This window comes from Nomia melanderi, chromosome 12 (assembly GCF_051020985.1).
Source record: "Nomia melanderi isolate GNS246 chromosome 12, iyNomMela1, whole genome shotgun sequence".
NCBI lineage: Eukaryota > Metazoa > Arthropoda > Insecta > Hymenoptera > Halictidae > Nomia > Nomia melanderi.
Window position 1 is genome coordinate 15,719,822 of NC_135010.1, and position 24,763 is coordinate 15,744,584.

The 24,763-nt window shown below is 43.8% G+C and overlaps 1 protein-coding gene across 4 annotated transcripts; it reads right to left on the bottom strand.

The window, feature by feature from the left end:
• Positions 1 to 48: 48 nt before the first annotated feature.
• On the bottom strand, positions 49 to 10,819 carry LOC116431860 (retinal guanylyl cyclase 2). 4 transcript variants are annotated; one of them, XM_031987876.2, is made up of 22 exons: positions 10,508 to 10,818; positions 9,042 to 9,429; positions 8,796 to 8,959; positions 8,579 to 8,708; positions 8,353 to 8,505; positions 7,801 to 8,260; positions 7,396 to 7,712; positions 7,167 to 7,272; positions 6,675 to 6,774; positions 6,298 to 6,486; positions 6,022 to 6,102; positions 5,760 to 5,936; positions 5,480 to 5,639; positions 5,246 to 5,395; positions 4,984 to 5,155; positions 4,761 to 4,901; positions 4,459 to 4,651; positions 4,170 to 4,341; positions 3,750 to 4,020; positions 3,297 to 3,308; positions 2,322 to 3,097; positions 49 to 2,241 (listed from the first exon to the last, which is right to left on the bottom strand). In XM_031987876.2, the coding sequence occupies exons 2-22, from the start codon at positions 9,307 to 9,309 to the stop codon at positions 1,928 to 1,930; spliced, it is 4,506 nt and encodes a 1,501-aa protein (XP_031843736.1). In that variant the 5' UTR covers positions 9,310 to 9,429; positions 10,508 to 10,818; the 3' UTR covers positions 49 to 1,927. The 4 variants fall into 4 exon arrangements, with proteins under 4 accessions (XP_031843736.1, XP_031843734.1, XP_031843735.1 ...); XM_031987874.2 differs by having other exon boundaries at positions 6,675 to 6,777; XM_031987875.2 differs by lacking the exon at positions 10,508 to 10,818 and adding an exon at positions 9,598 to 9,730 and having other exon boundaries at positions 6,675 to 6,777.
• Positions 10,820 to 24,763: the final 13,944 nt, after the last annotated feature.

The following is a 24,763-nucleotide window of genomic DNA, read 5'->3' on the forward strand; positions in this document are numbered from 1 at the left end:
ATGTTTTACTACAAATACATATATTGTCACCGCGCACCAAACTCTGCGTACCTTTCGAAATCTTGTATGAAATTTTCCGTGGAAATATTTAGGTGAGCGCAACATCCTTAAAGAGTTACTTGTACATTAGACTTTTTATTATCGATTACAATTCCATTTCCTCGATTTATCTCACGTACAAGTCGGCTTCTTCACTTCCGACGATCGATTATTCGTTATACTTTCGAAAATCGCGCATTCATTCGACATATACAAAAAGAGAAACTTTGAAAATTTCCTTCAAACTATAATACTTCCATGAGACCCTCCTCGCATCGATCGTTATTATCCGTCTCCGCCATTCTTAACCCATTATTATGTACACTTACTTACACAATAAACACATATTATTGCGTATCCGCATGAAACATTCGTTCGTGCTTTTCTTAACCGGCTTATCATTAATATCAAGATATTGAACATGTGTATGTGTATGCTAACAAGTCGTACGGTCAGTAATAGTAACAACGCGACAAACAAACGAACAATCTACGTTCCTACACTTTACGGTTTCGAGTTATTGTCCACGATTCGGAAGCGATAGCGAAGAATTGCTAACTTTTCGAACGTACGAAGGTCTAATACTGACAGAAAACGGTGTTCCTCTGTTGTCACGTAAGCTGTGTCGCAGATTTCGGAATTTTCAACATTATTTCATTTCAATAGGAAGATGTAATAATAGAAATGAGAAACTTTTGCGTCTATTGCGATGACGCTGAATTCGTTGCCGGATTCATTTCTTTTACACGCATAAGCAACATGTTGAATATTGTGAATACAATTCGCGACTCGTGACAGTATAGTACCTAAGTAAATACCACGCGACAATCCAACAGATAGTTTTAAAGTTTACATTTTACATTTTACATTTTACACTTTACACTTTACACTGTACACTTTATGCTTTATACTTAACACTTTACACTGTACACTTTATACTTTACACTTTACACTTTACACTTTACACTTTACACTTTACACTTTACACTTTACACTTTACACTTTACACTTTATATTTTATACTTTACACTGTACACTTTACACTGTACACTTTACATTTTACACTTTACTTTTTATATTTTACATTTTACACTTTACACTTTACACTTTACACCTTACACTTTACACTTTACACTTTACACTTTACACTTTACACTTTACACTTTACACTTTACACTTTACACTTTACACTTTACACTTTACACTTTATATTTTACACTTTACACTTTACACTTTACACTTTACACTGTACACTTTACACTTTACACTTTACATTTTACATTTTATATTTTATATTTTACATTTTAAACTTTAAACTTTAAACTTTAAACTTTAAACTTTACATTGTACATTTTATACCTTACATTTGATATTTTTCATCGTTCCACATAAAACTATTATCTTTAGAGATTGGACGCGATTTAAACCGAAATTATTTCGGTTATTTATCCGATGTTGAAAAAGAGTTGCGCACGCGTCGACGTTTGTACGTAATAGAGATTGTCAGTCGCGTTAATGAGCATGTGTAAAATGATCATTAAAATTTGTTATATTTGACGCGATTTCTTGTATATCTACGTTAACGCTACGTTATTACAGGTCACAATTTATTATTGCCGGCCGACGGCAATACGATTGGGTGCAAAACAAACTTGCGAACATATAAATGGTACATCCTTTTTGCATCGATCGAACCTTATCTTTTCCCTGTAATACTTTCTTAAAAAATAGTTAAATGCGATTGAAGAGATTGTTTGCACGACGTATATTATATATTCTATACGATGGTTCCGAAACACGTAGCGCGATTGTCTGATTCCCGTGAAATATAATTGAATTAGAGTGTTCGTCGTTTGACCGATTAACGAATGGTACCGGTGCAACGTGCTCAGCGTAACGTCAGAGATTCCACTGAGAGAGAAACTGACGCCGCTTGCCTGTAATGCTGTAGCAGAGGTGTCGGAGTTGAAGGTACTTCCTCGATACGTTCCAAATCATTTGCTGCGCCCGCGCTGTTTTGTTTGTAAATTCGATGTACAGTTTTTAGATTCTGTTGCTGCTGTTGCTGCTGCTGCTGCTGCTGCTGCTGCTGCTGTTGTTGCTGTTGCTGATTGGCCTGTTCAGCGAAAGCAATGCAAACAGCATCATCCGGTCGGTCCAAACTAAATTGTCTCTTTAAGAAACGACAACCTGTGGCTCTTCCTAGAATTCATAAGGGAAAGGCAATGTTCTTATATCGAGAAGGATCAGAGTTGAATAAAAAAAAAAGTGCATAGTCTTACCATAGTGTTCATTTGGTGAGAGACATCTGTAATGATTGTACGGTGTGCTCAAATCGTTTTCGTCGACGTAGCCGCCTATTTTGCGATGTCTCACAGGACCGGCTTTATAAGAGCTCGTGGTTGAGTTGGCAATCGATGTTAGAGAACTTGTCGACGCACCTAAGGTAGCTGTTTCGCCGGAATGTATAATGGATGCTCCGTGGGACGTTCGACCCTCCCCAAAGATATTTTTCGTAACGCCAACTGTATCGGCGCGATCGTTTTCTTTTTCGCTGATTATCTGTCTCGTCGCTAAGATGCTCGTACAGTCTGTCGGTGATTTCGATGAATAGTTTGTACAGTGAATTGGTTGCTCCTGCACCGATACCGCATTTCCGGGATTCTCGTTTCTCTCCACACGTGTCTCCATTGTTGGAACGTTGACGACGTCAACGTCAATGCGACCTGCGCGGTTTTCTTCTTTTTGTTCCTTTGCATCTTGAACTGGAGGAAGATTCTTGTCCAAGAATTTCTCGATTAACGTTGCAGTTTCAATTACTGTTGCTATTTCCACCTTCGTTTCCGTCTCCGTCCCCGTTCCTGTCTCTATCTCTGTCTCTGTCTCCGTTCCCGTCACCGTCACAGTCACCGTCTCCATTTCCGTTTCCGTGAATGTTTCTGTTTTCTTCATTGTCTCGGTGTCCGCGTCCATCTCCGTTGACGTTGCTCTCTCAGTCTGCATTTCCATCCCCGTGTCCGCTGCAGTCGAATCCATCAGTACCATGCTCTCGTTCAACCTTTCGAAGGGTCGAAAATTCGAATGCGTGAAAATAAAAAATGTTAATGTTACGTTTCAATGAAACACTGCATCGTAAAGAGAAATTAAGCTAGAAAAATAACATTGGCCGCACCCATCCCCACGTATACACGCCCGGTTCTATCAACTCGAAGTATTTACTCCGATTTTGTTGTCAGAGCAAATTACGGATGACTTACCCATGGTTTTCCCTGAAGGTGGCGGCAGTATGGCAACAGATAAAAGCATTAAAAATCTGAAAAGCAAACACCTCGAATGAAGATCTACCAAAACAAAGTATATACGCGCAGGTGCGATAACCGTTACTGTAATTGTACTTTCGTTTTCGATGCGTAAACGCTCGAGATAGTCCTCAGACGCGAGGAAGAACTAGTAGATCGTCTATCTAGTTGATCGCAGACTGTTTTACACAAGAAGCGTCGAATGTTGTTTAGCAACGGAACGTGTAAGAAATCTAAAGAGGAAAGTGATCGTTGCAGGAAGAATCGTGTGATTGTGCCGCTAGAACGGAGGACAGTACGACGCGTGAAATATTTTACAGGATTTTTCTCAATTTCGTTCTATTCAGTTTGGTTGCAGTCAACCATTTAACAAGCAGACGAACAACAAACGTGACTCGTGCAACGGCTTACCCAAGCTTTGGCGGCGTTGGTAGTTCCTTGTCGAAACCATATTTCCCCAGTAACCAATACGTAGGCATTCTTCCTTTGCCTTTGATCTCCGTCGGTCCACGGTATTCGATGTTGTATCCACCGACTTCGGATAGCCTGTCTTTCGTCTCTTGACTCAAGTGTATACGCCATGGAGCACCGGTCGATTCCATCCTCGATGCAGTATTCACCGTATCGCCGAAGAGACAGTATCTCGGCATCGTCAAGCCAACAACGCCAGCGCAACACGGACCTATGTTCGTGGAATGCAGTGGTCAAGAAACCGCAGTCGATATATCACCGATGCGTTCGTTACTATTTCACAGCAATTCTAGTTATCATAAGAATGTTTCTATCGAATCGAGGATCGAGGTAACAACTACTGGTCGCGCGATACTTAACCGGTATGAAGACCGATACGAAGTTTCAATTGAGTTTTCGGCAGGTGTTTCAACTTGAACTTTCCGCTTTGATGCAGTAAATCGAGAGCCATCGTAGCTATTTGAGAGGCATGATCCGGTATCCTCACGGGACAACCACCCACGACCATATACGCATCTCCTATGGTTTCTACCTGCAACGTTTGAAACGATAACGACGATGATCACTGGTTATCCGAACAAATCCCAACTAGAAGAGAAATTTCATTCGGACTCGAGGGGTTCCTTGTACTACAGTCGTACTACGTCACCTTGTATACTGTGTACGCGTTGATCGTTGCGTCGAAGCAGGTATACAGATCGTTCAAGAGGTCTACTACTTGAAACGGAGTTGAATGAGCGGAAATGGTCGTGAAGCCAACAATGTCCGAAAAGTAAATGGTCACCTCGCGAAATTCCTCGGGATCGACGGGCATTCCCAATTTCAATTTTTCTGCGACGGAACTGAAAATGCATATTAATCCAGTCTGCAATCTACAGTCTACAGTCTATGGTATACGGTACACGGTATACGACGACGCCCGACACAGCCAAAGAAATGCTCCACGAGTACCTTGGCAACATTCGGTTCAGTAGCTGCTCCGTTTTCTTCTTTTCCATATCTAATTGTTCTGTGCGTTCTCTTATCAGTTCTTCCAGATTATTCGAGTACTTTTCCAACATTTGAAACATCGTGTCCACAAAATTCACCTTCCTGAGAAGAAACAGAAACATGCGAATATTTCTCGTCGGATGGAAGCGAACGGAACATGGACGATCGAAACGATCCGCGGTACCTTCCATGATTGAGCGTCTTGAAAAGATCGTGAACATAGTCGAAATCGGGTCTCATGTCTGCTGCTTCTGCCCAACACTGACGCATAATGTTTATCGCTTCCGGCGGTGCGGCCCCTTTACTCACGGACGGTCTGATTAATGGCGGTGGTTTCCTCACTTTCTCTATGATATCTACAGTGAAATATGAAATTGTTCCTATAATCCGTACCTTAAACGAGATTACCGTGGTCGAGAAACGAACGAGAACTTGACTGCCCCTACCTTCCGGGGACAAAGCAAGCATGCAGAACGGTTCTCCGCGAACCACAACTTCTTGCATAATAATCCCGAAACTATAAACATCTCCCGCTTGCGTTCCCTTCTTCCGCAGATTCGGGTGCCTCAGCAATTCAGGTGCCGTCCACAACAGATCTAAGGAAGATGATCAAGATACGGAAGATCACCGTCCGGATCCGGATCAATAGAATTCTATATATATATATATATTTGGCATACCTCGAGCCGTTTTCGGCGGGCATACGATGTTCTGAGCTTCGTAGAATGCGGGTAGTCCGTAATCGGTTACCTTCAGAACCCAACGAGCATCGATCACGCAGTTACGCGAAGTGAGATAACCGTGTACTCGTACCGGTGTGCCATGCAGATACCTCATACCCTTCACAGTAGAAAACCACGAGAAAATCGACCACCAACTATTTAATATTCACACCGAACCAACACCAAACACCGACGATTTATTCAATTTCCATATACTGGCAACACTCGTGCTACTTACTCGGACAAGGTCGGTCAGCAAGGACAGTCTGAACGACCAGTCGAGTTTGATTTCGTCTTGTACCAAGACATCTTCCAGGGACCCTCTCGAACAGTACTCGTAAACGAGGCAAGGCCTCGTAGGTTCGTTTAGACATCCGATCAGTGGATTCAAATTTTCGTGGCGTAATCCGTGCACCTGTGCATGATCGTAAGGTATCGTAAGCATAACATCTTTATTATTTTTACATCTTTAATGTCGTTTCGAAAAAGTGTTCCCTTACCACGACCAGAACGTCCATGGCCTTATTCTTCAGCTCGAACGTACCCTGTGTCGGTAATTCTTTCAACTGCACCAAGTCACCCTAACGAACAGCAAAATAGCAAACTTGAGTGATCGGCGCATGTGTCGTGTGTCCGTTGCTTCTCGCAGAGGGAATTCTCCACGGATCGTATAGCGTCACGTTTCTCATCTTTGGCCAGCTCGAAAACGGTACACCACGGCAACCACGCATCTGTTACATTCATTCGCGAGTACAGTGATTACTGGGTATACTAACGTTGTACTGAGCGCGTAGAACTTTGAAGAAACCGTGTCGCGTCAAATTCCCCGTGCTCGCTCGTAGATACGGTCTTAAAGATGACACGCTGCCCAGTTGAAGAAGATCCGGCTTCTCCACTTCGGGACCACCAAACTCTTGCAATTGTTGCAACCAACAGGTCAACATTGTCTCGATACCCTCGTCCACCTGCGATATGTCGCGTCACTTTGAATTCTCCTCTCTACGTTTCTACAGACACATGCACTCGTGTAGATCCGTATTCGTGTCCGAAGGGATCTCTCGCCGGAGGCTGCAAAGGAACTCTGCCGATTCTTTTAGCTTATTTTCGCTACCTCTAGCGAGAGGATCACCTTGTAGACGGAAATTCAACTCACCCTTCTGAGATCTACTCGAGGTACTTGTGGGAAAACGAAATCCGACGTGGTCAATATGATCTTGTATTGACCTTTCGACATTCTCTTCTTAAGCAATTTTCTTCTGTATCGAAGGGAAAATATGTTGACCGGTTAAACAGACAGTTTACACGCTAAACAAACAGTCGAACGCACTTGGACAGGTATTTGGCGCAGTTATAAAAGTCGGGAAAACTTTTCGCAAACGAACGCGAACCCACTCGAATTTTAGTCTGCGATTGCATCCCGTAGGTTATTCATTGTTGGTAGACTCAACCGTCGTGAGCAGTGTGGCACTCTTCGGACAATATAAATACGCGTATCGTTGCACGTGTAGCGGCAAGGAAATGTTCAACTTGCTCGATCAGCCGTCCCGGCCTCCACGAGTGGGTCCGCGTTATTTTTTCCCGCGCGTATATCTTTATCTCGCGAGACTAGGTGCACCAGGGGAACAAAAATAAATGGATCCCTCACCTGATTAGAACGGCAGTCAATATCGCGAATGCCGTCAATAGTAACGAACCCAGAATGATGGTTACGACACGCGCGATCCGAAACGCTGTTTCATTCGAAAAGTTCTCTGAAAGAAAGATGAACGTTCGAAACGATTATTTTCTCCAGTCGAAAGTAGAATTTTTCATTCGAAACGATAGAATGAATGGGCCGAATAAAGCAGACTACAAGGTTTTTCTTTACTTTTCACCTGCACAATCGATACCGAGTTCCGCGTCGATTGACATGTCGCATTTCGAAAGATCAACGTCGTTCGCGTCGTAGAACGCTGAAGCGTTCGTGGACAATTTCCGAACAAAGTGTTTTCTTTGTTGTTCCACGCTGATCATTATAGGTTTCCAAGCATCGGTTCGCCAATCCAATAATACGTATGCGTACATTTTGTTGTTGAATGCGTTTATAGTAGAGTTATCGTACATCAGTACGGTGAAAGTTTCGTTCAAGTGGTCGAACAACGAAGGCACCGTGTATTTTTCGGTACCGTCGTACACCTTCTCCACATCGTATCTGCGAGGGACGAATGGAAATGTTTCAGTGTTTCCCGTGTCTAACAACGAGCTCGCGTATTTTCAATAAATTGACAAAATATGCTTACCTGTGGTCATGAGGCGTTATTATTAAAAGTTTCTCCAAGAATTCTGAACTTAGATTCTTCGGTGGTAAATATCGGCTCTTGCCTCTTTTCCCTTTCAATTCTTCTTCTTCCTCTTCCTCTTCCTCTTCCTCTTCCTCTTCTCCGTGTTCTCTTTCTCCTCCTTCTTCTTCTTCCACGTTACTCTTTCCTTCCGCTCTCGCTAGTCTCATATAAGCATCGAATTCGCTCATCAGTGAATCATTGGAAGACGTTAAATTCTCAAAGGAAATCGATAGCGTTGTATTTAAACGGGAAATCGATGAATTCGCGACCGGTAGAAACAAGTCGTCATCTTTCGTGTGAACGATCACGGTGGTGGAGGTCCACGCGGCACTCGACGGTTTTCGAGCATCGTTCAGCTCGGTAAGCACCCTGGTTGTTATTTCGTTATCATCGGACGTGGGTAGGCATAATAGGGTAACTGTGAACAATCGGATCGAAACTGACAATAATTCTGAGGTATTCAGGGAAGCGAGATGAAATAAAACATGCTTAGGCGAGAGAATTACCCACCCCTGCGAGAAATTTCGTGCGTCGGGCGAAGCAGTTTTCGAATCTCCTCGAGAGAAGCATGGTACGGTAATATCACGCGATATCGCAATACAGCTCCGATATTTCGAAGAGCATCCAACAACGCTCTGTCCAGACTCGACCATGGTTCACGATCTATAATATAACGATTAAGTGTCTCGAGACGACGTTCAAGCCGAATAGAATCTGTACGAGGAATCCATTTTACCGGTTCCTATCATAGACACCGCTTTCCATTGCAAATTCATCAGAATTTCCGCCAGAGCCTTTGCTATCGCGGGCAACGAAGGCGATAGTCTAACGATCGACGAAAATTCTCTATCGTCCGAGTCATCTTTCTGAAAGCAACAGTATTAAATACCAGCGATAACGACAGCGATCTGAAACCCTTTGAAACCTCGGAAGGATATGAAACTGTTTCTCACCAAAGGACAGGTCCAAGTAAACAGGGATACGTTCCAAAATCGTGTCAATTTCGCTGTGATCTCGCACATTGGAGTATCAAGCGCTGCTACCAGGACTTTTGTTCTTCTCTCGCCAAGTATGCGCAGCAACGTGTCGAGACCTCGCGTCTTTCTTTCGCACGACACTGACAGTGGCAAAGAGAAAGGAGTTGGCCAATTATCGACTCTTCGACTAGCAGAATAGCACCGTTTCATCGAAATACTTACAAGACGTGGGTATCACAGTGATTGGTACATCCAAGTTAAATCGGTCCAAGTATTCTTGAATGTCCGACGCGTTGGTTTCGCCGTTACAATTTTCCCGTAGAAACACCGTCACTTCCGATTCTGTTTGTTCGTAGATGTTCTCGTCGTCGATTAGATTCGACGCGTAGGAAACGCACGGTGCCGGATCGGTGCTCGATAAAATGACACAGCTGGAAAGGATCACGATCGGGATCCACGACCAGAACCGGTGATAAGAGTTCCCGGCCATGGGCCTGTGGCGACCCTATCTTCCACGCGATGTCTAACTCGTTCGGTAGCTCGGTTTCTTCGGTGGTCGGCTTATTGACCCGTATCTATTCGATTTTGTGTTTCCTTGCTTGCAGTATACCTACCATACAGAATAAAAAATAGTACGCGATTGTGCATTATTTTGCTTTTCTTATTTTCTTATTTGTTACTTTTACGTTACTTTCTTTTCATTTCCTCTAATTTGCTTTCGTTAACTTTACTTTGGTTTACTTTACTTTAACATTCACGCATCGAAACGAACACGAACCTGTAACCAAGTATTTCTCGCTAGGTTTAAACGAATGGCACAATTTTCTGATTTAACAATTAATGGAACAATTTTCTTGACGCGTCGTAGGGGAGATTTTATTTATGGCAAATTCCTGTAGTACGCGCGGAAGTATGGAACGGTGAATGATCAAGAGTGGTAGGAATTAGAGCGTGTACAATCTTTTCGTACAGAAAAAAAAGTATCGTACAGTTTCATCACGGTAGACTAAAGCGCCGTAAACATTTTCCACTACATTTGCTATTCACTGGTATTAAAAATACTTTATAATGTTTTCGAAGAATTTTCCGCAATTCATGGAACAAATAGGATTTTTGGTGTTACAAGCTGTGCTGCTTGGAAAGTATTTGTCACGTTCTACAGATTAATATGTCTCTTTTTTCTTTATTCAATGAACGCTTCACGTCGGTCTCGGTCGATTTCTTTTCTTTTCTTTTCTTTTCTTCTTCCAGGCCTCTCGTGTAACCAATTGAAACTGCTTATAGAACATGCCAGTTTGAAATAGTCGAATAACCTTGGTAATTTACCACTAGACCTTGAAAGATTCGAAAGTGTCGATCACTCTTGACGCGCGTTATCGTTAGTGTGCATGAATTTCTTTGTATCGCGGCCGCTGAGAAATTTGAAAATCACTGTTTATCCTTCTCTTAATCGTTAGAATGCGTTACGCGAGTGAATTAAGCGAAATGGACAAGTCTTTTCTTCTTTTTTTTCTCTCTGTTTCTTTTGGAGGTGAACAAAGACGATTGAAAAAGTTCATTGCAATGGTAATGGCGATGGTAATGTACGTGCACGAGCACATGCATGCTAGCTGTTAGATGGCACAAGAAACAACACGGGAACGAGTAAAGGGAAAAGTGAAAGAAACGTTTGGATCCTCCGATCTTACCGTTTTTCTGCTCGCGAGGAACCACTGCGAAACAGTTGTTGTCTCTTTTTCTGTTTGCGTGTACAGCAAAAAGGATTATATGATTTTGAAGAAATTTTTGAAACACGCATATCGCGAACGACTGACAACAAATGTTTTAGTTTGTGTTTTCACTGATTCCCAGAATGCACCGTTTTTAGCGTAAATGAAGTAAAGCACGCCTGTAATAAAGAGGAGTCGCTAAAGACTGAAATGAACGGAAAATTGCAAACGTTCATGGACGGACCGAACGCCTCGGCGTCCGATATCGAACTGGCTCGCCTGTTTTCCATTACACATGCTCGGTAGCTGGCGTTATCACGGGGGTGGTTGGCCCGGGATCTGGACGACCAGGCAGCATGCAGTCCAGACCTTGCTCAGTACCGTTTCGGCTTTTATTTGCGAATCATTGTCTTTCTTCCTTCTCTTTTTCTCCCGTTTATTCCATCCTATTCTATCGTTTCGACATTATTCCAGAGCACCACCGATTTCATAGAGATTCAGGAGGGAAGTCGCCTGCACTGGAATAACATTGTAATACCGAGAAGGATATCGCAAGGGTCGACGGTAATGATTTTGGATGCTGCGAAATGCTGGTAATATTTGTTCGTTATCATCGGACATTTGTTCCGACAACGATTGCATCGCGAAAAATTTAGACTTGTCGGGGACTGGATTCATGAATTTCTGCTAGTAATTTCAAAATGTTGCAACACTTTTGTCATCGTATTCGCACCCGTGTACGTGGGGTGCATACGCCCCACCCTGCCTGAACCGAGAGTAACTAAAAATGAACTCGACTGCTAGCTTTCTCATAATCTTTCTCTTTTTTCTTCTTTTTATACAGTCGCTCGAATACTATATACAAGTTCCCCCACTACCTGCTACCTGCTCAGTTCTATGTAACATTCGACGCAAATAGGCAAAAGTAGATACGAAGAGGGTACCTTTTCGCGAGGGGAGTGTCGCTAGAGTGCCCATGACCACCGATTTAGCCACCCTTGCGTTTCGATATCTACGTATTTTTCACTTTACTGCTATTTCAGAACAGTAGACAGGAAGAAAAGAAATACAATCAGTGTGTTTTATCGCAAAGTGTGCAAGGGCGATAGGCAGTCGGTATCTCTGGAACGTCGACAAGTTGCCGACGATCGTGCAGGTTCTGTTGATTCGTTACCGCCGCAACTGTTTTCTTTCATCAGCTTGAAACTATTAAATATCCCACGGTGGACGATCGATGTCTTCTTTCGCACTTACTTATTTATTAATTATTCTTCGGGACGATGTTCCAAGCAACCAGGAATTTCTTTTCTTCACCGGTGCTAATAAATCAATCAATTTGTCCCTTAGTAGGCATAATTGGTGACTGTCTGCGAGTGAAGAAATTAGAAAGTGCCGATGGCAACATTCTAGAAGCGGTATGAATTCCATTTGACTTGAGAGTAATGAGTTAGTAGCGATTTTTGGATGTGTCCATTGTGTTCCATGAGAAAGTAACGAATAAGATAAGTATGAATATTCACTTGATAGTGATTTTTAGTCTGTTCTCGTGTCTATCTGCAATTCTCAATAGAGCTATCATTATCTTTGTTCCATAAGGTCTAATTTGAGCAGTCCTACGCCAAAATCGGCCCACGGAAAGCTCTAGAAAAGTGAATTCAATTATAAGAATATATTAATCAATGTGCAAAGACGGTCGCAGCTCGGCAGGGGCAAAATTTGAGCGAGCGACACTAGCGCCATCTAGCGGGCGGGTGTTACCGAAGCTCTTCCCTATACCCGCAATGTGTAAGACAAGGAAGGAGACAGTGTGCGACAAGGACAGACAATACATTTCACAAGACACCTCCTTGAAAAAGCATCTCATCGATTCCTGGTACGTACGCGCGAAGCATCAGGGCTAAGGAGGTATTCGAAAGTGCGCCATCTAGCGCCAACAGCTACAAACTAAACGCGACATATCAATGGAGAAGAAATGTACGTAATCAGCAGTTAATTGATTATCAACTGTACTACTACAAATAAATTGTTAAAGTTTGCAATTTAAAATTGTAGAATGAACCTTCCCCTTCCTGTTTCGCAGCGGAAGAGGTTTTGTGTCGCGTTAATTATTTCTTAATGATTACCCGAGACGATGTCAGAAGGTAACGTAGAATATCCTGATAGATGAAGAGTTAACAATCAATTTCTTCACTTAATAGGGGCAAATTGTGAACACATTCGAGTAACAATTAATAATTTATTATCGATTACCTGGTGGGTTCGCTGCGTCGATAGGAATGTCGATAGGAGGCGCCATCTAGCGGCTGAGAATTGTCGAAGCTTCTCCCTATACCCGTAATGTGCAAGACAAGGGCAGACATACTGCGCGACAAGGACAGAAATTCACTCTCCGGTGATACCTCCTTGAAAAAGCATCTCATCGGTTCCTGGTACGTACGCGCGAAGCATCAGGACCTAGGAGGTATCCGAGAGTGCGGCATCTAGCGGCGACAGTTAAGTACTAAAGGAGACATATCGATACAGCAGAAAACTACGAAATCAGCTGCTAATTCATTATCAACAAAACTATTACGAATAAATTGTTCACCTTCGCAATTTGAGATTCTAGAATGGATCTTCCCCTACTTTCTCATGCAAACACCGGTGGAATTTTGCATCGCGTTAATTATTTATTAATCATATCCCGAAACGCTGTCAGAAGATAAAGTATAATTTTTTATGTTGGCCCAGCAAAGAATTAAGTTCTTCACATAATAGGCTTTTATTGTCCACATTCGAGTAGTAGTTACTAACTAATTAGCGATTATCCAGTGAGTTTTCTGCGTCGGTAAGAATGTTGATTGGTTATGCCGTCTTGCGATCGGGAAAGGGTACTAATTGCTCATAAGATTCAGCCTTCTCCCGATAGATGGCGCCACACGTTCACACGGGATTCAGTGCACCTTTCCGAAAATCGCTAATAACTTATTAATTACTGTTCGAATCCGGTTCAAACTGCTACTGAGTATTCCTGAGGGTCTACCGTAATTTCTGCGACCATAAATATTGACACGTTATGCCTACTAAGTGAAGAACGTAATTAATTTCCGAGAAGATGTCAGATGATAACGTAGATATTGTGACTGGGGCCCAGTATACAATTAAGTTGTTGACTTAATAGGTACAAATTGTCAACATTTGTGATCGTAGATATTACGGTAAACCTTTGAGAATATTTCGTAAAATATTGAACCAGATTGGAGTAGTAATTGGTAAGTTATGAACGGTCATCTAGTGGGTTCTCTGCGTGTATGGGAATAACGATTGGTAGCGCCATCTAGTAGCCGTGAATTTTCGAAGCTTTTCCCTTATACCTGTAATGTGTAAGACAAGGATAGTCATACCGTGCGACAAGGACAAACAATAACTGTCACGAGACACCTCCTTGAAAAAGCATCTCATCGATTCCTGGTACGTACGCGCGAAGCATCAGGACTAAGGAGGTATCCGAAAGTCCGCCATCTAACGGCAACAGTTGAGAACAAAAAGAGTTATATCGATAGAGAAGAAACCTACGAAATCAGTCGGTAAGACGTTATCAATAAAACTATTAGGAATAAATTGTTTACCTTTGTAATTTGAGATTCTGGAATGGACATTCCCCTAGTTTCTAATGCAAACACTGATGTAATTTTGTATTCCATTAATTATTTCTTAATTATATCCCGCGAAGACGTCAGAAGGTAAAGTAGAATGATTTACAGGGACCCAGCAAAGAATGAAGTTGTTGACATAATACGCTTAAATTGTTAACATTTATGATTGTAGCATTTAGAGTAAACTGTCCAGAATAATGAGTAAGATTGTGAAGAACATGCGAATAGTAATGAATAACCAATTAGCGATTATCCTGTGAGTTTGGTGCGTCGGTAAGAATGTTGATTGGTGTTGGCATCTATCGACCGATACTTGGAAGTAATTGTGCATAAGTTTGGGCGTTCTCCCGATAGATGGCGCCACACATTGTGACGGAATTGAGTGCACCTTTCCGAAAATGGCTAATAACTTGTGAATTCCTGCTGGAATGTTGTTGAAATTTCCGAAAATGGCTAATAACTTGTGAATTCCTGCTGGAATGTTGTTGAAACTGCCACAGAATATTCCCTCGTGTGTACCCTAATTTCTGCGATGATGAATATTTATTGTATTATTGTATTATTGTATAGTTGTACGATTTGAAAGAATAAAAGGAATTTTACTTTTACCAAGTCACGTATTGTTGGATCTTTACGGCAGGGGGGGATATTTTCGTATTCCTGGCTTTTCATCTTTGCTGAATTCCAGGAATGTAATAATCGTTTGTCCTGTGCGACCTTTATGAGGGATGCTTGGATACCGTGGGTGTTTGGGATAATGCTTGGTAATCGGATTAGAGCAGATGTAAGTGACCTCGCGAAAATTGGTTGGATGTTTGCAGTAGATGAATAACCGCAGGTAAGAAAGGCTCTTTCGGGGTAGCTATTATTCGCGGAAATGACTTATTATCAGCGATAAACTGATTCAGAATTTCAAACTCTCCTCTCTCTCCTTTGTGGTCATGAAGATGTTTGGCGGTGTTGTCGGAGTTGTGGATATTGTGCGTTTTGTGGATTGATTCGGTTTTGTGGAATAGTGTATAAGTTTGTAGTGTATAAAGGTGTTTTGACTGTGATGGCATTACGAGAGGTGCAGGTGAAGCAATGTTTGGAAGATGCGAGATGTGTGAAAAAGAGAGAAAAGGGTATTTGAGGGAAAAGAGAATGGAAAGAATCCGAAAATGAAAAAAAGTGGAAAAAATGTGAAAAATGTGAAAAATGTGAAAAATGTGAAAAATGTGAAAAATGTGAAAAATGTGAAAAATGTGAAAAATGTAAAAAATGGGGGAAAAAATGTAAAAGAATGTAAAAAAATGTAAAAAAATGTAAAAAAATGTAAAGAATGTTAAAAAAAATGTTAAAAAAAGGAAAGAAAAAATATAAAAAAATGGAAAAAAATATTAAAAAATGTAAAAAAATGGTAAAAAATGTAAAAAAATGGTAAAAAATGGAAAAAAAGGGAAGAAGTGGAAAAAAAATGGGAAAATATGGGAAAAAATGAGAGAAAAAGAGAAAGAAAAAAATGTTTGTGGGGGTAAAGGGAGAGAAAAAAAAAGGAAGGCTTAAGTATCCAGTTTGTTGCGGAGTTTTCGTAAGTAAATGAATTCAGATGTGTCTGACAGTGGGACTCGTGTAAGTGATTCAGAGAAGATCAAGAGAAGCAAGCTCAGATAGATTTACCGACTGACTGTCTGTCTGTCTGTCTGTCTGTCTGTCTGTCTGTCTAACCAATTTTTTTTTTTTTTTTTTTTTTTTTTTTTTTTTTTTAAGTACCAGCGGCGTGTCTCTTTTATTTTGGGCCATATCTCGTATTCTGTAGGGTGGATTTGGATGATGTTTGGAGACATTATAGTGTGAGGTTGGACGCACATTTTGAATATTTCTGGAAGACTGTATCTTTACCTATTCATGAGATATTCTCATTTGAATGGAAAATGCGGCACCTCTGTATCTCCATTTCTAGTGGATGGATTTTGATGAAATTTGTATCGATTACAGATCTCGATATTTGAAGGGGAATGTATGGAGTACAAGATTGGGAATCCAATATTTTTGGGAATATTTCTAAAATTGTAATTTTGAATTTTGTCTCCACTTTGGATGAAATTTGTATATGTTTTAGATGTCTGAAATGGAAGAATTTTTGATTGAACGGATGACGTGTTTTCAATGTCATATTTTTTTTTTTTTTTTTTTTTTTTTTTTTTTTTTTTTTTTTTTTTTTTTTTTTTTTTTTTTGTGGAAATATTATACATTGAAAGTTTTGAGCGAAAGTGTTTAATCTCGATGAAATTTGGATAAGTTTTGGACCTCGAAAATGCAATAATTTGGAGTCCATGTATGACCTGTTTGAATGTCATATTTTCATATTTTATGTGTGGAACATTTCAGGGTTATGCTTGAATATTTTGGGTGTGAGCAAGGGTCATTTCTGAATGTTTCGAGTATTTTGAAGGTTATGCCTCAATATTTGTGGTGTTTGTAATGGTTATGCCTCCATATTTGTAGTGTTTCCAAGGGTTATGCTTGAATATATGACCATTATTATTTGGTTAGGTCTTGGTTAGGTCTTGGTTAGGTCTTGGTTAGGTCTTGGTTAGGTCTTGGTTAGGTCTTGGTTAGGTCTTGGTTAGGTCTTGGTTAGGTCTTGGTTAGGTCTTGGTTAGGTCTTGGTTAGGTCTTGGTTAGGTCTTGGTTAGGTCTTGGTTAGGTCTTGGTTAGGTCGGGGGCCTGAGGGAAGTAGGGTTCATCCAATTGAGATTTCGGTCCTCTTGGATGGATTCTGCTTCCTGAAATTCCTCTCACTCCACCTCCTCGCGGTGGTCCCTGGGTACTTCCCCCTTCTGGGGATGCTAACGGGGTGAGGGGTCACCAGAGGAAGTAACTCCCGTGATGTGTCAGGCTGTACCGGTAGGTTCAACCATGCCGGGGAGGCTGACACGGAGGAGCGAAACCACCTCTGGTGGGGACTGGAAACATGGTCGCGACTTTTGGCAAACCTTTTTTAATAAACAACTTATGGCTGACAAAAAGAATAAAATTAAAGGCTACGGTGCAGGGGGCGTCGGAACCCCCAGTACCGGTGCGGGTAAGAGTGTACGAGCAGGCTCCCCCGCATCGTTAACCTACGACTGCGGGCCTGCCGGGGTTGGCCACAATGCCCCGGAGGCGGAAATGACGAGTTGTGAGCAACCACCGACAAGGCATGTCCCCGGACGACGATCTTCGGATACGAGACCCAGGAGGGAAAGCTCCTTCGACGAACCGGTGGCGGGGCCATCCGGTTACACCTGGAGGGGGTCACCAGGTCGCAGGAGCTTCGAATGTAGTCTTCAGGAGGAGTTGGAGGATGTCAGCTTCGCCTCCACTGCCTCGGGCATGAATATACCCGGACGAACGATTAGACACGCGAATGTTCAAGGAGTAGAGGGACCGGACCAACTGGTGGGGTACATCGACGAGCACCGTTGGAAAGTGCGCACCCCGCAAGGCGAAGTGCGCACCGTCGACAACCGGAAGATGCCCTGGAAGAAGGACGCGGCTCATTTGGCTGCAGAGAGGTTTACACGCCTATCGCTCGAGGGGGCTCACGGCGAACCTCACGCTTTGGCTCCATTGGAAGACTACGACGACTATCTTCGTCAAATGAAGGAGGAGTGGAAACTCCAGCACAAGGACGACCGACAGCGGAGGGACGAATCCGTTTGTACCATCTCGTCGACGGATACCGGCGGAGGACGCAAAAGGAGGATACCACTGGATTACCCGAGTAGCGGTGAAAAGTGGTCGGAAGAAGAGCGACTTCGAGCGGACATCGAATACATAAGGACTGGGAAAGTGACGGAGAAGAGCAAAAAGAAGAAGAAGAAGAAGGACACTTTGCCTACCGACGAAGAAATTCGAGAAGACATAGTTTGTATGAGTACCGCAGACTTGGCAGCGAGGGTCATAGAGCTGCAGGACCAAATACACTATGTGTCGGAACACTCGAGTAACCTAAAGGGAACGTTTGTGCGGTCGTTGCGACTGTGCGCGAAGATTACGAAGCACATGGCCATGGAAATGCACTCCCGGTTTCAAGGGCCTGCGGACGTGATGCAGCTTCGGACGGAAAATGCCAGGCTGCTGACGCAGATGACTGAACAAGACAAGACTGTTTACGATCTGAAAGCAACGATAGAGTCGCTTCGAGCCGAGCTGGCAAGATCAAGAGAAGGTACGGCGAAAAGTCAGGCTCTAGAGTCTCGCGCTAGAGCCGCGATGACGGAAGTCGAGGAAGCTAAGCAGAGCGCCGTGTTCGACTTGAAGGTGGAACTGCAGTCGATGGAACACCGGATAATGGATCAAATGAGGGGATCAATGGAGACGTTCTTCAAGGAAAACCTCCAGAGGCTGGGACTCTCGGAGAGGAAAGGGGAAACCTCGACCTCGAGTGGGAGGATTCTCGAGTCGAAGAAGAGCAAAAAGGAGGACAGTAACATGGCCTCATTAAGACGTAGACTCTTGGAGGCCCAGGCGCGGTTAAGGGAGTCATCCCCGATCAAGGCGGGAGGCAAGGCCCTTACCTTTGCTGATTGCGTGAGAGGCAAGAGTAAAAGGAAGGAATCTACCGACGCGGGAAGCAGCCGGATGATTACATCTACTCCACTGGGGTCGGATTTGGAGGACACAGTGGATAGATTATCGGATTGGACGGCTGTTTCAAAGAAGAAGACACGGGAGAAGAAGAAGAAGAAGTCGAAGGTCGTCTCGGCAACCTCCTCGGATGGAGAGGCCCGGACGTCTGGATCGGAAAGGAAGAGGAGTCGTAAACAGAAGAAGAAGACAAAGAAGGTTAAACTGGGGAGAGTACCGGTTACATCCGCGGTTACCTTGAATATACTGGAAGCAGGGAAGATCTCGATGTCGGAGGCGATAGCCCTAGCCCGGCAGAAGGTCGACCTCGGGACTATTGGAATTAAACCTGGGGAGATTAGGTTAAAAAGAGCCGTGACAGGAGGAGCCGTCCTTGAAATTCTGGGCGAGAATTGTAAGGAAAAGGCGGTAGAATTGGCGGGAAAGCTGAAAACAGCTTTCTCGGAAAGGCCGGAACTGAAGGTGGGACTGCCGCAGAAGTGCTGCGAGCTGCGTCTCCGCCGAATCGACGAATCGATTACCAGAGCTGAAATCGCGGCCGCGATCGCCACTACCGGGGATTGCGACGTCGACGATGTTAGGGTAGGAGAGATTCGTTTCCCGACGAATGGACTAGGTGCCGCATGGGTGAGGTGCCCCATCGGTGCCGGAAAGAAGGTTTTGAAGGAAGAAAGGCTGGCGATCGGGTGGTCGTCGGTGTTGGTAACGGCGCTGGAAGCCCGACCACTGCAATGCTTCAAATGCTTGGAGTTTGGGCATGTTCGGTCCAAGTGTCCCTCGACCGAGGAGAAAGCTCCGGTGTGCTTCAAGTGCGGAGGAGAGGATCATCTGATCGGGGCATGCCCCGAAGAGAAACATAAGTGCCCGGTGTGCAACCGGAAGGGTTTCGACTCGGAGCATCGAATGGGTAGTCAGATGTGCAAGGCCCTCGAGATGAGTAAGAAAAGGGGAGGGGATAAGGCGGAGATACCTCCGCGTCCATCCAAGGATCCCCCCGAGAAGACTACAAAACCGGTGGAACAGCCTGCACCGGCATCTCAGAAGAAAGTTGCCTCGCCGTTGGCAGCGTTCAAGAGGCCGCAAGTCGTGCCCGAGAGGTTAGTAAAGAAGAAGAAGAAGGGCCATTCGGACGCCGGGAAGAAAACGGCGACTTCCTCGAGGCCGACGATACCCCGCACAGAGATGGACTTGTCAACTAGTGGAGAAACTACTTTTGAAATGGAGCAAGAGTTGTAGAGAGATCTGCAATTTCTTGTGGGGAGGGGGAGGGGGGGATCAATAAGCCTCGGCTTGCTATCCCCACCTTCCCAACCAGTTCCAACAGAGACGAGGGGTATAAAGGGGTACATGTCGCCGTTTTCCCGACATGTACTTCGGAATACAATAAACGAGTTACGATTAACGGGACGAAATTTGAGTCTGGCGGGGTTTAGTAGGAGTACCGGAAGCATCGAAGGCGCCGGGCCCCGTCGCTAAAGGATTCCGCGATGGAAAACAGTGGGGTTTAGCCGGTACAAATCCGGCACTGTTCCCGGCTGGATGGCCGGGTTCGTCTTTTTGAAGATTCCCCACTTTAAAAAAAAAAAAAAAAAGGTCTTGGTTAGGTCTTGGTTAGGTCTTGGTTAGGTCTTGGTTAGGTCTTGGTTAGGTCTTGGTTAGGTCTTGGTTAGGTCTTGGTTAGGTCTTGGTTAGGTCTTGGTTAGGTCTTGGTTAGGTCTTGGTTAGGTCTTGGTTAGGTCTTGGTTAGGTCTTGGTTAGGTCTTGGTTAGGTCTTGGTTAGGTCTTGGTTAGGTCTTGGTTAGGTCTTGGTTAGGTTAGGTCTTGGTTAGGTCTTGGTTAGGTCTTGGTTAGGTCTTGGTTAGGTCTTGGTTAGGTCTTGGTTAGGTCTTGGTTAGGTCTTGGTTAGGTCTTGGTTAGGTCTTGGTTAGGTCTTGGTTAGGTCTTGGTTAGGTCTTGGTTAGGTCTTGGTTAGGTTAGGTCTTGGTTAGGTCTTGGTTAGGTCTTGGTTAGGTCTTGGTTAGGTCTTGGTTAGGTCTTGGTTAGGTCTTGGTTAGGTCTTGGTTAGGTCTTGGTTAGGTCTTGGTTAGGTCTTGGTTAGGTCTTGGTTAGGTCTTGGTTAGGTCTTGGTTAGGTCTTGGTTAGGTTAGGTCTTGGTTAGGTCTTGGTTAGGTCTTGGTTAGGTCTTGGTTAGGTCTTGGTTAGGTCTTGGTTAGGTCTTGGTTAGGTCTTGGTTAGGTCTTGGTTAGGTCTTGGTTAGGTCTTGGTTAGGTCTTGGTTAGGTCTTGGTTAGGTCTTGGTTAGGTCTTGGTTAGGTCTTGGTTAGGTTAGGTCTTGGTTAGGTCTTGGTTAGGTCTTGGTTAGGTCTTGGTTAGGTCTTGGTTAGGTCTTGGTTAGGTCTTGGTTAGGTCTTGGTTAGGTCTTGGTTAGGTCTTGGTTAGGTCTTGGTTAGGTCTTGGTTAGGTCTTGGTTAGGTCTTGGTTAGGTCTTGGTTAGGTCTTGGTTAGGTCTTGGTTAGGTCTTGGTTAGGTCTTGGTTAGGTCTTGGTTAGGTCTTGGTTAGGTCTTGGTTAGGTCTTGGTTAGGTCTTGGTTAGGTCTTGGTTAGGTCTTGGTTAGGTCTTGGTTAGGTCTTGGTTAGGTCTTGGTTAGGTCTTGGTTAGGTCTTGGTTAGGTCTTGGTTAGGTCTTGGTTAGGTTAGGTCTTGGTTAGGTCTTGGTTAGGTCTTGGTTAGGTCTTGGTTAGGTCTTGGTTAGGTCTTGGTTAGGTCTTGGTTAGGTCTTGGTTAGGTCTTGGTTAGGTCTTGGTTAGGTCTTGGTTAGGTCTTGGTTAGGTCTTGGTTAGGTCTTGGTTAGGTCTTGGTTAGGTCTTGGTTAGGTCTTGGTTAGGTCTTGGTTAGGTCTTGGTTAGGTCTTGGTTAGGTCTTGGTTAGGTCTTGGTTAGGTCTTGGTTAGGTCTTGGTTAGGTCTTGGTTAGGTCTTGGTTAGGTCTTGGTTAGGTCTTGGTTAGGTCTTGGTTAGGTCTTGGTTAGGTCTTGGTCTTGGTTAGGTCTTGGTTAGGTTAGGTCTTGGTTAGGTCTTGGTTAGGTCTTGGTTAGGTCTTGGTTAGGTTAGGTCTTGGTTAGGTCTTGGTTAGGTCTTGGTTAGGTCTTGGTTAGGTCTTGGTTAGGTCTTGGTTAGGTCTTGGTTAGGTCTTGGTTAGGTCTTGGTTAGGTCTTGGTTAGGTCTTGGTTAGGTTAGGTCTTGGTTAGGTCTTGGTTAGGTCTTGGTTAGGTCTTGGTTAGGTTAGGTCTTGGTTAGGTCTTGGTTAGGTCTTGGTTAGGTCTTGGTTAGGTCTTGGTTAGGTCTTGGTTAGGTCTTGGTTAGGTCTTGGTTAGGTCTTGGTTAGGTCTTGGTTAGGTCTTGGTTAGGTCTTGGTTAGGTCTTGGTTAGGTCTTGGTTAGGTCTTGGTTAGGTCTTGGTTAGGTCTTGGTTAGGTCTTGGTTAGGTCTTGGTTAGGTCTTGGTTAGGTCTTGGTTAGGTCTTGGTTAGGTCTTGGTTAGGTCTTGGTTAGGTCTTGGTTAGGTCTTGGTTAGGTTAGGTCTTGGTTAGGTCTTGGTTAGGTCTTGGTTAGGTCTTGGTTAGGTCTTGGTTAGGTCTTGGTTAGGTCTTGGTTAGGTCTTGGTTAGGTCTTGGTTAGGTCTTGGTTAGGTCTTGGTTAGGTCTTGGTTAGGTCTTGGTTAGGTCTTGGTTAGGTCTTGGTTAGGTCTTGGTTAGGTCTTGGTTAGGTCTTGGTTAGGTCTTGGTTAGGTCTTGGTTAGGTCTTGGTTAGGTCTTGGTTAGGTCTTGGTTAGGTCTTGGTTAGGTCTTGGTTAGGTTAGGTCTTGGTTAGGTCTTGGTTAGGTCTTGGTTAGGTCTTGGTCTTGGTTAGGTCTTGGTTAGGTCTTGGTTAGGTCTTGGTTAGGTCTTGGTTAGGTCTTGGTTAGGTCTTGGTTAGGTCTTGGTTAGGTCTTGGTTAGGTTAGGTCTTGGTTAGGTTAGGTCTTGGTTAGGTCTTGGTTAGGTCTTGGTTAGGTCTTGGTTAGGTCTTGGTTAGGTCTTGGTTAGGTCTTGGTTAGGTCTTGGTTAGGTCTTGGTTAGGTCTTGGTTAGGTCTTGGTTAGGTCTTGGTTAGGTCTTGGTTAGGTCTTGGTTAGGTTAGGTTAGGTCTTGGTTAGGTCTTGGTTAGGTCTTGGTTAGGTCTTGGTTAGGTCTTGGTTAGGTCTTGGTTAGGTCTTGGTTAGGTTAGGTCTTGGTTAGGTCTTGGTTAGGTTAGGTCTTGGTTAGGTCTTGGTTAGGTCTTGGTTAGGTCTTGGTTAGGTCTTGGTTAGGTCTTGGTTAGGTCTTGGTTAGGTCTTGGTTAGGTCTTGGTTAGGTCTTGGTTAGGTCTTGGTTAGGTCTTGGTTAGGTCTTGGTTAGGTCTTGGTTAGGTCTTGGTTAGGTCTTGGTTAGGTCTTGGTTAGGTCTTGGTTAGGTCTTGGTTAGGTTAGGTCTTGGTTAGGTCTTGGTTAGGTCTTGGTTAGGTCTTGGTTAGGTCTTGGTTAGGTCTTGGTTAGGTCTTGGTTAGGTCTTGGTTAGGTCTTGGTTAGGTCTTGGTTAGGTCTTGGTTAGGTCTTGGTTAGGTCTTGGTTAGGTCTTGGTTAGGTCTTGGTTAGGTCTTGGTTAGGTCTTGGTTAGGTTAGGTTAGGTCTTGGTTAGGTCTTGGTTAGGTTAGGTCTTGGTTAGGTCTTGGTTAGGTCTTGGTTAGGTCTTGGTTAGGTCTTGGTTAGGTCTTGGTTAGGTCTTGGTTAGGTCTTGGTTAGGTCTTGGTTAGGTCTTGGTTAGGTCTTGGTTAGGTCTTGGTTAGGTCTTGGTTAGGTCTTGGTTAGGTCTTGGTTAGGTCTTGGTTAGGTCTTGGTTAGGTCTTGGTTAGGTCTTGGTTAGGTCTTGGTTAGGTCTTGGTTAGGTCTTGGTTAGGTCTTGGTTAGGTCTTGGTTAGGTCTTGGTTAGGTCTTGGTTAGGTTAGGTCTTGGTTAGGTCTTGGTTAGGTCTTGGTTAGGTCTTGGTTAGGTCTTGGTTAGGTCTTGGTTAGGTCTTGGTTAGGTCTTGGTTAGGTCTTGGTTAGGTCTTGGTTAGGTCTTGGTTAGGTCTTGGTTAGGTCTTGGTTAGGTCTTGGTTAGGTCTTGGTTAGGTCTTGGTTAGGTCTTGGTTAGGTCTTGGTTAGGTCTTGGTTAGGTCTTGGTTAGGTCTTGGTTAGGTCTTGGTTAGGTCTTGGTTAGGTCTTGGTTAGGTCTTGGTTAGGTCTTGGTTAGGTCTTGGTTAGGTCTTGGTTAGGTCTTGGTTAGGTCTTGGTTAGGTCTTGGTTAGGTCTTGGTTAGGTCTTGGTTAGGTCTTGGTTAGGTCTTGGTTAGGTCTTGGTTAGGTCTTGGTTAGGTCTTGGTTAGGTCTTGGTTAGGTCTTGGTTAGGTCTTGGTTAGGTCTTGGTTAGGTCTTGGTTAGGTCTTGGTTAGGTCTTGGTTAGGTCTTGGTTAGGTCTTGGTTAGGTCTTGGTTAGGTCTTGGTTAGGTCTTGGTTAGGTCTTGGTTAGGTCTTGGTTAGGTCTTGGTTAGGTCTTGGTTAGGTCTTGGTTAGGTCTTGGTTAGGTCTTGGTTAGGTCTTGGTTAGGTCTTGGTTAGGTCTTGGTTAGGTCTTGGTTAGGTCTTGGTTAGGTCTTGGTTAGGTCTTGGTTAGGTCTTGGTTAGGTCTTGGTTAGGTCTTGGTTAGGTCTTGGTTAGGTCTTGGTTAGGTCTTGGTTAGGTCTTGGTTAGGTCTTGGTTAGGTCTTGGTTAGGTCTTGGTTAGGTCTTGGTTAGGTCTTGGTTAGGTCTTGGTTAGGTCTTGGTTAGGTCTTGGTTAGGTCTTGGTTAGGTCTTGGTTAGGTCTTGGTTAGGTCTTGGTTAGGTCTTGGTTAGGTCTTGGTTAGGTCTTGGTTAGGTCTTGGTTAGGTCTTGGTTAGGTC